Source organism: Cyprinodon tularosa, unplaced genomic scaffold (genome assembly GCF_016077235.1).
Source record: "Cyprinodon tularosa strain WSP-4 unplaced genomic scaffold, ASM1607723v1 ctg81, whole genome shotgun sequence".
NCBI classification, from domain to species: Eukaryota; Metazoa; Chordata; class Actinopteri; order Cyprinodontiformes; family Cyprinodontidae; genus Cyprinodon; species Cyprinodon tularosa.
In genome coordinates this window covers 2,051,490-2,063,782 of record NW_024039574.1, presented here as the reverse complement: position 1 = coordinate 2,063,782, position 12,293 = coordinate 2,051,490, and the positions used below count along the sequence as shown (strand labels likewise).

The 12,293-nt window shown below is 39.1% G+C and overlaps 2 protein-coding genes across 3 annotated transcripts; one reads left to right on the top strand and one right to left on the bottom strand.

The window, feature by feature from the left end:
• The first annotated feature begins 2,467 nt into the window (after positions 1–2,467).
• On the top strand, positions 2,468–4,054 carry fgfbp2b (fibroblast growth factor binding protein 2b). The gene is made up of 2 exons (XM_038271900.1): positions 2,468–3,277; positions 3,384–4,054. The coding sequence occupies exon 1, from the start codon at positions 2,562–2,564 to the stop codon at positions 3,264–3,266; it is 705 nt and encodes a 234-aa protein (XP_038127828.1). The 5' UTR covers positions 2,468–2,561; the 3' UTR covers positions 3,267–3,277; positions 3,384–4,054.
• Positions 4,055–4,303: 249 nt separating this feature from the next.
• Positions 4,304–11,944, bottom strand: LOC119774393 (tripartite motif-containing protein 16-like). Of its 2 annotated transcripts, XM_038271898.1 has the most exons (2): positions 10,890–11,944; positions 4,304–6,486 (listed from the first exon to the last, which is right to left on the bottom strand). In XM_038271898.1, exons 1-2 carry the CDS (start codon positions 11,844–11,846, stop codon positions 5,743–5,745), a joined length of 1,701 nt encoding a protein of 566 aa, XP_038127826.1. In that variant the 5' UTR covers positions 11,847–11,944; the 3' UTR covers positions 4,304–5,742. The 2 variants fall into 2 exon arrangements, with proteins under 2 accessions (XP_038127826.1, XP_038127827.1); XM_038271899.1 differs by lacking the exon at positions 10,890–11,944 and having other exon boundaries at positions 4,304–7,435.
• Positions 11,945–12,293: the final 349 nt, after the last annotated feature.

Below are 12,293 nucleotides of genomic sequence, written 5' to 3'. Positions count from 1 at the left end.
CTGCTTTAAATCCTTTAAAACATTGAATATTTGGTTTAAGCTTGAAATTACAAACCAATACTTTTTTTTAAACCCATTGTATTTTTGTATTCTTGTCAATGTTATTTGAACAGTTATTAAAACAAAATGTCAATGACTAACAAAAGTAACAGATATTTAATTTGCCTATACTTATTGATTATTGGAAATTCTAAAGTTAATACTGTTTTTAAAAATCCCATGTACAAGAGTTTACTAGCACCACTGCTGTTTATATTTTGCATGCCCCGCTTTTGTCCATTGGAACAACACTTTCTCTCCTTCAAAGCATTTCAGAGCTTAATTTCATTTTAATGTAATCATTCATCAGTTTTAAAACAACTCAAATTACTGTATAGGCAGTATCAAAACAAATCTAACTCAAATTGGTTTAGCTACATTTAAAGAAGTGCATGTGAGGTTTTTAATTTAAACAAAGCCTACTTCGGTTTATTAGGCTGAAAAATACACACAGAGGGATATTTCACCATTCCTCTTCACACTATCTCATTAGAACATCCTTGGTCTTCTCTAATGCTCTTGTCTGGCCAGCTCACCCACAGTTACCCGTATAGCATCATGGGGCCACGCTACTCATCCAGGAAATTAATTTTCTTCTTGTGGATTAGTTCTGTGCTGATTTGCATCATAAATATAATTTATGAAGCCCACCTTCAAATAATAGATTCAGCCAGATTATTATTTTACATTTCCTGATGTTTCAGTTTGTGATGCTGTTTTCTATTAGGCTTAGTAGACAAACTTGACCATAACATTATATTGTCAGGAATGTTTTACTTCAGTTACTTTTGTGTAGCCATTTTGGTTTGAGTTAAAAAAAAAATGCTCACAAATAAACTTTACATAGAGAATGTACTTCTGTGACTAACATTAAACTTAATGTTAGTCACAGATTTTAAAGCTTCTCTGACTCAGAAGTTTCCCCCTAAAAGTGACTGCATTTCTTTGTATAACAAGTTATTTCTGCTGTGCTATCCCTCAATCCCTCACAATTTAACACATCCCTCTAATGCAAAGAGACCAGTGCCATTCAATTCTCTAGTCCCTATCCTCATAATACAGTAGCTTCCGTATTCCTAAAAAAGATGAAACATCTGCCCATAAAGTCAAATTAAGGTTGATTACGTCATTGAAACCACATGTAAGGGGACAAGTATGGTAGTCAGGATCTGCATCTTGAAAGAAAAACTAGCAGACCACCCTGTGAGGCCAAATTAAACAGTCTGCTCTGATGGTTTCTGGGAGGCAGAAACATTGCTGGAACTCATGCCTGCTGATGTATAAATCCCCAAAGACCCCAGACGGGAGGCTTGTGCTGGAAATTTCTGAGGAGCTCCGGATAAAGAATTCTCCTTAACTTTAAAAAGACTTTGACATTAATTAACATAAAATGATGCCAAATACTGGTGGTCTTCCTAGCTTAGTGCTGTCTTTACCTGTTTGGTGACACTAATAAGTGATTTTAGACTGATGATTTAAGAAAATGCAAATAAACATTCAACTGCAAGAACTTATGGTCTAAATTTATAGGTTATCAAAACTACTTTAGCCATACATTAACGACTTCATGCATCACTATACAGTCCCTACACTTCATGCTTTATTGGTTAATTTGGTTCAGAACCAGAAACAATCCAGAATACAGTTTCAGCACTGAAAAAATAATGCAACTGTTTTTAGGATCTAGCTTCTTAATCATATTTAGTTACTTCCACACAATTGTTCTATGTCCGACCATGCTAATATGAAAAAAATGTGTTAAAGTGAATAAATATGACTAAGTAAATGCAAAAAATGGTTGCATTATACATAAAATCAATCATTTCAGAAACAGACCGCATTAAACATGGTGGTAGCGGTGTGACTATCTGCAGTTGTTTTATTGCTTCATCCCCTGGAAGACTTGCCATAACTTATAGAACAATGACTTTGGCTTTTTTGCAGAAAATCTTGAAGATAAGGTAAAAGAGTTGTGAGAAAAAAAACTCATTGGGTAGTTATTTCAAGTGCTTATTGGCAATTTTTGTTTTCAATTCAATTTTGTTTCTTGAAAAGACCCTTTTCAAGAAACTCAAGCTATTTTGATCCGATTTCAAAATTAGTTTAATGATTTTAAAAATGTAAAAAAGTGAAAAAAACAACCCAGATAAAATCTGCAAGGAGGGCAAACTCCTGCTGCTCTCCTCCTCATCAATGGTCAATGGTCCTCCTGTTATGCCACCATCTGGTCTCATGTGTAAGTCTCTTACGCCTCTTACTCTTCATTAGCTCTCCATATCCTCCTGTGGTTTCCATCCCTTCCCCTCCTACCAGCCATCTCGTCAATCATTTTCTGAGGTTTAAACATGCAACATGTACCTTATGTTTGCGTGAGCAAGCGAAGGAGGAGTTTAAGTAAGCCCCAATCATTAATAAACCATACGTCAGCTTGTAAAGTTGCATTTTCCTGCTGTAGCCTCTCCTATCTTTACCTTTGGAGCAAGCAGAGCAGTTACCGCAGCAGGTCAGATCCAAACTTTGCTATGAGAAGCAGGATGAAAGTTATGATGCTGCTGCTGCCTCTGGTTGCATTTGTTTGTGTCTCAAATGCTCTCAGCAGCGACAGCAGCAATGACAGCAAGAAGCAGCAGCCCAACATCTGGGATGACACCATCAGATTCAACACCAAGACAAAGGACTCATGCACCATGGCGGTGTCTGTAGCAGGAAACTTTACTCGTGTGCGTGTGTCCTGCAGAGCCCCAAGCCAGACTACAGGACGGTCCTACTACTGCGACTTCCAGGGAAAACCAACCCAATGCCGAGCCTACAACAACAATCCTCGCCACTACTTTACCCAGATGATGTGGGAGCTGCGGAAACTGAAAAACTCCTGCCAGGGAGCCAAGATCTACCGACCACATATGTGCAGGAAATATTCTGATGAGGCTCAAATGACTTTTCTAAACTCATGGCCAAAGACTTCAGCTCCCAAGCCTTCAAAGCCCGCCCAGGAGCAAAATAAGCCAGCAGAACCAACACAAATCAAACCCACTATGAAGCCTCAAAAAGGTAAACCCCAGCTGGGCAAGGGCTCCCAAAGCAAGAAAAGCACCCTCAAGCCTGTGAAGACCACTACGCTCCCCACAGAGGAACCTGAATCTAAGGTGTCACGCCTTGCTACAGAGTACTGCTGGAAGAGCTTCCACGGCCTCTGCAGCTACGTCATCGGCTGGTTCCAAAACTGAGATGCATTTAGGTGGGTAAAGAAAAATCAGGACAACGGGAACATGTAAGGTTTTTTTTTTTTCACATATTAAATGCATAAAATCATGTCTTAAGTATATTTCTTTCTCTTGTTTTAGGTTGGAATTACAAACACCACAGCAAAGCCTCCAGACTTTAAACTCTCTGGAATCTGTACAAAACTACCTGGAAATATTTCCCTAATAAGAGAGGGCTGACTCCTAATCTTTCCAAGAAATATTAGACTAAGTGATATGCATTTAGTTTTTAAACATGTAACAAAAATCACAGAGAGGCAAAGAAAGAACCTTATAATGATGTGTTTCTGTGTGTGAACGATCTAAAAGTTGTACAACATGAAATGTTTCAGCGGCATGTATTCCAAGGAAGAGAATAAATTCAAGAATGGTGACCTCTCATCTCCTGTGTTCCTCTGCTGCATGTTCTTAGACTCCACATCTCAAAGAAGGCTTTGTGTCCGTCACCACGAGCTGTAAAAACATGTCTGCAGCCGGCCACAGGAAGTTGTTAGCTAGGCAGACACATTCATTCAGAGAAGGTGTCTGAGCAGAGCAAAACACTTCTCTGTGAGAGCAAATGAATGAAGCCCAGAAGAGCCGCTTTGCAGGAACAGAAGAGGTCTGTGTGGATGCTTCAGACCTGACAGATGTGGCTGTTGATAAACACATGCACACACAGGCGCCTCTGTGGTATGGTACGGTTACAGCAGTGAAACCATTAGGATATATGCAGGTATGTTATAATAAATAACAGAAATAAATATCAAAAATAAATTAATCTGAAGTGGTCTTTTAAAGTGATTTTCATTGACAGTTAAAAATTTGGCTGATTTTACCAAAAAAGTTTCTCAAACTTCCACTATGACACATTCTTAGCTAAAACTTGCAGAGCTAGTGAACAAAAGCATGACTTCCTCTAATTTGAGGTTAATTCCATGTTGTTTTGTGAGACTTCACAGTACACAGTGTAGGATTATATAAAACTGATATCAAGAGTGCAACACTTCATAGATTTCATCATTTCATTTCTCGTTTATTGGCAAAATGGAACAAAGAAAACACATAATACATTCCTGATAGAAATAAATTGGGTGGTTTGTACTTTCTTTTTACAGTATGAGAGAATAATAATTATATTAAAGTAACCCATTCCATATGTTTCTGTTAGAGACCTTAAAGGTTATATTCCTGAACTGAAGGACTTCCAGAGTTACTACTATAGACTAGATTCCTGTGTCTGTAATAAAGCTTAAAAAAGTCGCTTCTGGAACTTATTGAATGCTTTCTAGAATTCACAGACCTTACAGGACACTTTTCCAGGGTTCTACTTTCAGGGCCTTAAACAATCATTTCAGAAGTCGGAGATCATGGTCCAATTATTTTCAGTATTTAAAACATGACATTATTAAGCATTACGTATTGTTTTTGGTTCTATATGGTAATGTTATAATCTGAAATGTGCTCTTATTGGCTATAAATGACAAATTATCATAACTGACATACTTATGGCTTAAAAAATAGATGAGGATATAAACAATCTATTTAATGTGTCTCACTTATCAAAATGAGTTAACTTTTTAAAAAATATATTATAACTTGTTATTCATTCGAATCCCTGCTGCGTCAGGAAAGCATTGAGCATTAAAACTTAAACGAAGCTGACTTGCTAATCATAATGACTTACTGTGGCCACCACTGAATAAGGAGACAGCCGAAAGAACACAAATAAACATTGGATTTCACCTTTTTCTACATGTTGTTAGGATAAACTCTGGCCAGTAGGTAGCAGCAAAGTGCTGTCCTCCAGTTCTTGTTTGAGCATGCAATAACAGACCTTTTATGATTAACTAATTTATTTAGGAATGACCAGTTCAGGCAAACTTTTATTCACAAGGGTGATCTAGAAAACAAAAAACAGAAATTAAAGGCACTATACATAAAAATACTCATATTGTGAAACTTTTGAGATCACAACATTGATTATGAAATGATTATAAGTGAAAATTAGGAAAATAAAATAAAAAATATATTCAGCAAGGTAGTAAAATCAATTATATACATTCAGATCTTGACTATTTAAAATGTTTAGCGTTTGTTTAAACTGCTCAGACAACCTAATCTAGCTCATTCTGTAGCTAATACCATGTATGAGAAGAACTACTTGAATACTTTTCCTTCCCAAACTAAGTGTTACCTTGGAAAGAACATATTTTACTAGGGGGTCGGCAGTAAGATACATGTTGAGGTTAAAAGTACAGGGAGATATAAAGGAAAAAGGCCAAAGCTATATATATATATATATATATATATATATATAAATGAAGACATGCCAATAATTTCTTTGTCACAACACCAGTGCAGTCCGTCCAAGCAAAAGTAATCATTGAAATGGTACAACATAAACTTGCATATTTGTAACACAAGTCTTCTACAGGGTTTTACCTGATTTCATTTTTGTCTATTTCAGTACAATCAACCTAACTGCTCCATCCTCATAAAAACCAACTCCAGCGTGTAGCGGCTGAGTGAATCTGGTCTGGACTCTGTAAAGGAGAGTCATGGTACTAGAGATGCTGTAGAAAGCCAGAATACCTGCTCGGTGATCCAGGTAGACTCCTACTCTGGAGGAAACTGAACTTGACACGAATGTCTTACATCTATTGTGCCAAAATAAACACCCTTCTGTGTTACAGTATAAAGACCAGGATTTGTCATTGTAGCGAAAGTCGCTTTCATTTCCTGCTCTGCTGATACTTTTGTATGCAACTGCCAGATCTACTCTTTTCCCTCTCCACTCCACTTCCCAGTAACATCGTCCAGTCAGACTTTCTCTGCTCAGCACCTGAAGCCTATCAGTAAATCTCTCTGGATGATCAAGATAAAACTGCTTTACTGTTGATAAAGTTGCTTTTCTATTTCGCTCAGATAAAAACAGATATCTGTTTGGAGTGTTCAGATCAAAATTAACTGGTTTTGAATATTTTAAGAAGTCAGCTCTGGTCTTCGGTGCTGGTTGTGGTTCTGAGAGCAAAACATCCACCTCATTGAGTGTCAGTGAGATGTTTGTCCATGTGTCACTCAGGATGTCCTGTAGTTTATCTCTGAGCTCCAACACAGCGGCTGTCACATCCTCAAAGTAGTTCAGAGGACGAACGTTGATGCTGGGTGGGTGTGTGGACTCATTGCGCGCTGACAGGGAGATGTAGCTCTGCAGAAACTGGTTGTGATCCTCCACTTTTGCGATCTGCTTCAGCTCAGCATCCTTCTTCTTCAGCTCAGCGATTTCCTTCTCCAGCTTCTCCTGAAGCTCTTTGACTCGACTCACTTCTGTTTTCTGCTGGGATCTGATCTGCTCTTTCAGATCAACACTTCTCTTCTGGATCAGAACGGTCAGCTCAGTGAAAATCTTTTCAATCTCCTTAACTGTCTTCTCAGCAGAGGCATTGATGGCTTCCACCTCTTGTTGAAGCAACTTCACATCTTTCTCTCTGTCCTGGATTCTCAGCTGGGTCTGCAGTTGACTCATCTCGAGGTCCTTCTGCTTCTTAATTCTTTCTGCTGCAGTTGGGATCGTTTCATGGCCTTTATGGTCATCCATAATGCAGAGATAACAGATACATCGCTGATCAGTACGACAAAAGATTTTCATCACCTCATCATGACGAGAGCAGATGTTTTCCTGCAGCTTCATGGAGGGCTCCACAAGCTTGTGTTTCTTAAGCTGATTGACATAATAATGAGGTTGAAGGTGATTCGTACAGTAGGACACCAAACAAACCAGACAGGACTTCACAGCTTTCATCTTCCTTCCAGTGCAGACATCACAGGCCACATCATCAGGTCCAGCAGAGCATTGATCAGCAGGAGCAGCTTGAAGTCCAATCTTCTTCAGGTCCTCCACTAATTCTGCTAATACAGTGTTTTTCCTCAAGACAGGTCTCTGCATAAAGGTCTCTCTACATTGAGGACAGCTGTAAGATCCCTTCTGGGCTTCTCCATTCCAGTGGTCTTTAATACAGTTCATGCAGTAGCTGTGTCCACAGGCAGTAGTCACTGGATCCTCCAGTAAGCCCAAACAGATGGAACAAGTGAACTTTTCTGGGTCCAGCTGAACTCCTGTCTGTGCCATTTCACCTCTTGGCGGGAGTAACTTTGAGTTTCGTTTTCACACAAAACAGAACTCTGCTCTAAATGTCACGTGCTGCTGCAGCGAATCAGGCGTGGGATCAGTTAGACCCACCTCTAAATGTTTTGATCTGAAGGAGAGAGAGCAAAGACAATGCAGCAGTAGGGGGAGTTATTTCACTGTTGATCTCAGGAAGTTAAATTAAGGTTTTTTAACCAAACCAAAGGTTTGGTGTCTTTTAAGTTGCTCTTTCAAGCTTTATAAACATCTGTTGTAAAATCATCATGGTCAGATATAGAAAACCATGTTTATTCCGGGTAGATCAGGGCCCTTGTTCATAAAGGATCCTATGATGGAAAATATCTCCAAGTAGCACGGTGCAGAATGACTAAAAGAAGGTAGTTAGAAAGCTCTTAAAATTAGATGATTTCCCACAGCATCCGATGGAAGCCACACAGAGAGCTTCAGGAGTAGAATCAATGGTGCTGCAGAGCACACAGACGAGTAGAAGTCAGCAGACCAGGAAGAGCAGAAGTATCTGGAAGGAGAATCCAAAGCCGGTGTTGATGAGGAAGCAGACATCCAGGCCAGAAGATCTGAGATGCGAAGAGGTTCCGAAGGGAAATCCAAGCCAGGGTCAAGAGACGGATCAAAGGACATTAGCAGGCAGAATCCAAAGGAAGTCCGAAGACAGGTCAGGCAAACATATCAGAACAGGGACAGACAAACTCAGATGTCCAGAAGCAGAAACTTTGTCAGGATAAGGCAATCGGAATAACACACTGCATACGCTAAAGAACTCTCACCTACGGCTCGAATGACCTGGTACCGATGGCTGGGACCAAGCAGTTTAAATAGGAACTGGAAAAGGGGGATCTGATGAGTGATAATGAAATCTGTGCGGAGCTAAGCAGATGGATGAACTAAACCAATAATCCAGTCATCCAGTGCCAAGATCATGACAGGTTAAGGCTGTGGCTAGCAGTGTAATGGTGTGGGAGATCATTTCTTGGTCCTCTTTGGGTCTTCTGATGGATACTTCCAGCAGGGTTATGCTCCATGTTATGAAGTGTGAATCATTTTAGACTGGTTTCTTAAACACATCTAGTTCACTGTACTCAAATAACAATACTATCCTGTCAATATGGACCGAAAACTTATTAGGAGCATTTGCAGTGACTGTTGAATCTATGCCCTGAAGGTTTAAGGCCGTTGTGAGGCTAAAAGGTGTTCCAACCCGGTGCATACAAGGCAAGGAAAGGCAAGTTTATTTGAATAGGACAATTCAGAGTGATTCACATTAATTAGAAAATAAAATATAAAGAAAAATCAAATCAAAATAAAAGCAAATAAAGATAAAAACATGATACAAGAAAACACAATAAAATGCTAACTTAAACTAGTGGTACAGTCAACACAGGGTTTTTAACTTTGACAAAGAACTCAGGCTTTCAGCACTTTTTCTGGGAGTTTGTTCCAGATAAGTGTTGCCTACAGTAGGAACTAAATACTGCTTCTACTCCATGGTACTTTATTAGATACACAAGGTGTACCTAATAAACAGCCTTAATGTGAATGCTACAAAATATACAGATTAAAGATATAATTTAACTCATAAACAAAACATTTCCTTTTCCTCGTTTATACAACTTTTCATTTTAATTTATTACATTCAATTATTGCACTCTTTTTTTATCTTTGACAGTCTCTTCCTAGAATGCATTTACGAGGCATTTTATTATATTTATCTGACCTATGCCTTTCCAGTACCGTTAAATAAAATAGATCATATTGCAATTATTTGTGTTTTTATGTAGCGTAACATTGAATATTGTTAAGGTTTGCATTACTAGCAATAATTCATTTACCAAAGAACATGAGCACCATCTGGTGGCTGAAAACATAACTGTTACACTTTATAGTAACCCATATACTTCATGAAATACTACTAAATATACATGTACACAACAAAACTGCAGCACTAACCGTGTCCTCTCATAAATGTGCTTAGAAGCTTAGAATTGGGCCTTAACAATGTAATAATTTACCACATTTTTACCATTAAGTACAGTTTCTCAAAACAATAGTTTGCCGTTTTGGACTGCATCTGTGCAATTAATTTTAAGACACCTTGTTTGAAAAAAGTACAACAAAAAAAATCCATTGGATTTTGTCTCCAAGTTTGAAGATGTTTTGCTTCCCATCCAGGAAGCTTTTTCAATTCAAAATGTCAGAAATAGCGTTGAGTTCAAGGCTTTATAGAGTTTGAAATGAATGCCCATTCCTAAGGAGCGGACCTGTTCATCCGGTTCAGTTTGCATGTTTTCTAAGCCAAAACAAGTTTTTGGGCTACAATATAAAGCTTCCGACTCAACACTAATTCTGACATTTTAAAGTGAAAAAGCTTTTTTGGATAGGAAGCGGAAGTGGATTGTTTGTTAACTTTTTTGGAATGACTATGACATGGATGACTGAGAATCTTCACCAGCAAGACACCTTGTTGTTTAACGCTTTAGAAATAACGCGTCATTGCTGCAAGAGAATAATAAACACTTATGAACCAATGTTAGTAATATAATTTACAACCAAACCAACATCAACAAACATCAAGATGACAAAGAAGCTTAATGGCCTCTGACTAGTGAAGAAATAATCTAACAATGAGCACTCAGTAATAATAATGGATAGCGATATAATCTAAAAAAAAAAAAAGTACACATTCTAAATATCTGAACTGAATTCACTCATGTTTGTCTTGTAATGAACTCGACTGAGTCTCCATCCTCGTATAACCCAACTCCAGCATGTAGCGGCTGAGTGAATGTGGTCTGGACACTGTGGAGGAGAATCATGGTACTAGAGATGCTGTAGAAAGCCAGAATACCTGCTCTGTGATCCAGGTAGACTCCTACTCTGGAGGAAACTGGACCAGACACTTGAGTTTTTACTCTGTTGTGATACAATGTGTAAATGTGTTTGTCACAAAATAAAGACCAAGATTTGTCGTTGTATCGAAAGTCACTTTCATCTCCTGCTCTGCTGATAGTCCTGTATGAAACAGCTGTTTCGACTGTTTCTCCTCTCCACTCAATCTCCCAGTAACAACGACCAGTCAGACTCTCTCTGCTCAAGACCTGAAGATTATCAATGAATCTCTCAGGATGATCGTAATAAAATTGTTCTTCTTTCATTAAAGTTGCCTTTCTATTTTCTTTAGATAATAACAAATAACTGTTTGCTGTGTTTGGATCCAGAGTGATTTCTTGTGAATATCTTAGGAAGTCAGCTCTGGTCTTTGGTTCAGGTTCTGACAGTAAAACATCCACCTCATTGAGTGTCAGTGAGAAGTTTGTCCAAGTGTCACTCAGGATGTGCTGTAGTTTGTCCCTGAGATGGGACACAGCGGCTGTGATATCCTGTAGGTAGCTCACTGGATGAACGTTAATGCTGGGTGGGTGTGTGGACTCTGACAGGGAGATGTAGCTCTGCAGAAACTGGTTGTGATCCTCCATTTTTGCGATCTGCTTCAGCTCAGCATCCTTCTTCTTCAGCTCAGCGATTTCCTTCTCCAGCTTCTCCTGAAGCTCTTTGACTCGACTCACTTCTGTTTTCTGCTGGGATCTGATCTGCTCTTTCAGATCAACACTTCTCTTCTGGATCAGAACGGTCAGCTCAGTGAAGATCTTTTCACTCTCCTGCACTGACTTATCAGCAGAGGCATTGATGGATTCCACCTCTTGTTGAAGCAACTTCAAAATTTTCTCTCTGTCTTGGATTTTTTGCTGGTTTTGTTGCATAGTCAACTCAAGTTCCTTTTGCTTCTCAGTTCTTTCTGCTTCAGCTGGGACAGTATCGTGGTCTTTATGTTTACCCATCAAGCAGAGGTAACAGATACATCGCTGATCAGTACGACAAAAGATTTTCATCACCTCATCATGACGAGAGCAGATGTTTTCCTGCAGCTTCTTGGAGGGCTCCACAAGCTTGTGTTTCTTAAGCTGATTGACATCATGATGAGGTTGAAGGTGATTCGTACAGTAGGACACCAAACAAACCAGACAGGACTTCACAGCTTTCTTCTTCCTTCCAGTGCAGACATCACAGGCCACATCATCGGGTCCAGCAGAGCATTGATCAGCGGGAGCAACTGGAAGTCCAATCTTCTTCAGGTCCTCCACTAATTCTGCTAATAGGGTGTTTTTCCTCAAGACAGGTCTCTGCATAAAGGTCTCTCTACATTGAGGACAGCTGTAAGATCCCTTCTGGTCCTCTCCCTTCCAGTGGTCTTTAATACAGTTCATGCAGTAGCTGTGTCTACAGGCAGTAGTCACTGGATCATCCAGTAAGTCCAAACAGATGGAACAAGAGAACTTTCCATGGTCCAGCTGAACTCCTGTCTGTTCAACCTTTCCCCTTAGAAAAAAAGACTTTTTCATTGTGAATGAAACAGCACTCTAGTCTTCTGCTGCAGTGAATGAGGTGTATGAGCTTTTAGACATACCTTTAAACCCTTTGATCTGAATCTAAGCATTCAAAGTCATGTGTTGCCAAAGTAGAGCAATGGGCGGAGATCTTAAAAGAACCAGCTAAGATATGTTGTTTATCAAAAACTAAACCGGTATGGTAGCCTCCCTGACAGTAACAAATATTTAAAAAATGCACCCAATCAAGGTGAAATCTGGTCAAGGAAATATGTTCATGTCTTTTATCGAATCATCATACTGTATGGACAGACAGTAGAACACAACCATGTAGAGCCAAGATCATAATCTTGCCTAATGTAAGGATGTACGTAATACACTTGTTAAAAACTAAATGTTGTATTCTTGTCTCCCAGCATATGCTTCTCAGACAGAGACATAATGAAACCCCAAACAGTTGTT

What these genes read in the sequence shown, in the direction of transcription:
- fgfbp2b (XM_038271900.1), top strand. Translation starts at nt 2,562, where the DNA reads ATGAGAAGCAGGATGAAAGTTATGATGCTGCTGCTGCCTCTGGTTGCA.
- LOC119774393 (XM_038271898.1), bottom strand. Translation starts at nt 11,846, where the DNA reads ATGAAAAAGTCTTTTTTTCTAAGGGGAAAGGTTGAACAGACAGGAGTT. An exon ending in ACCAGTTTCTGCAGAGCTAC is followed by an intron (nt 6,487 to 10,889) that starts ATCTCCCTGTCA and finishes CTGCAGAGCTAC; the next exon opens with ATCTCCCTGTCAGCGCGCAA.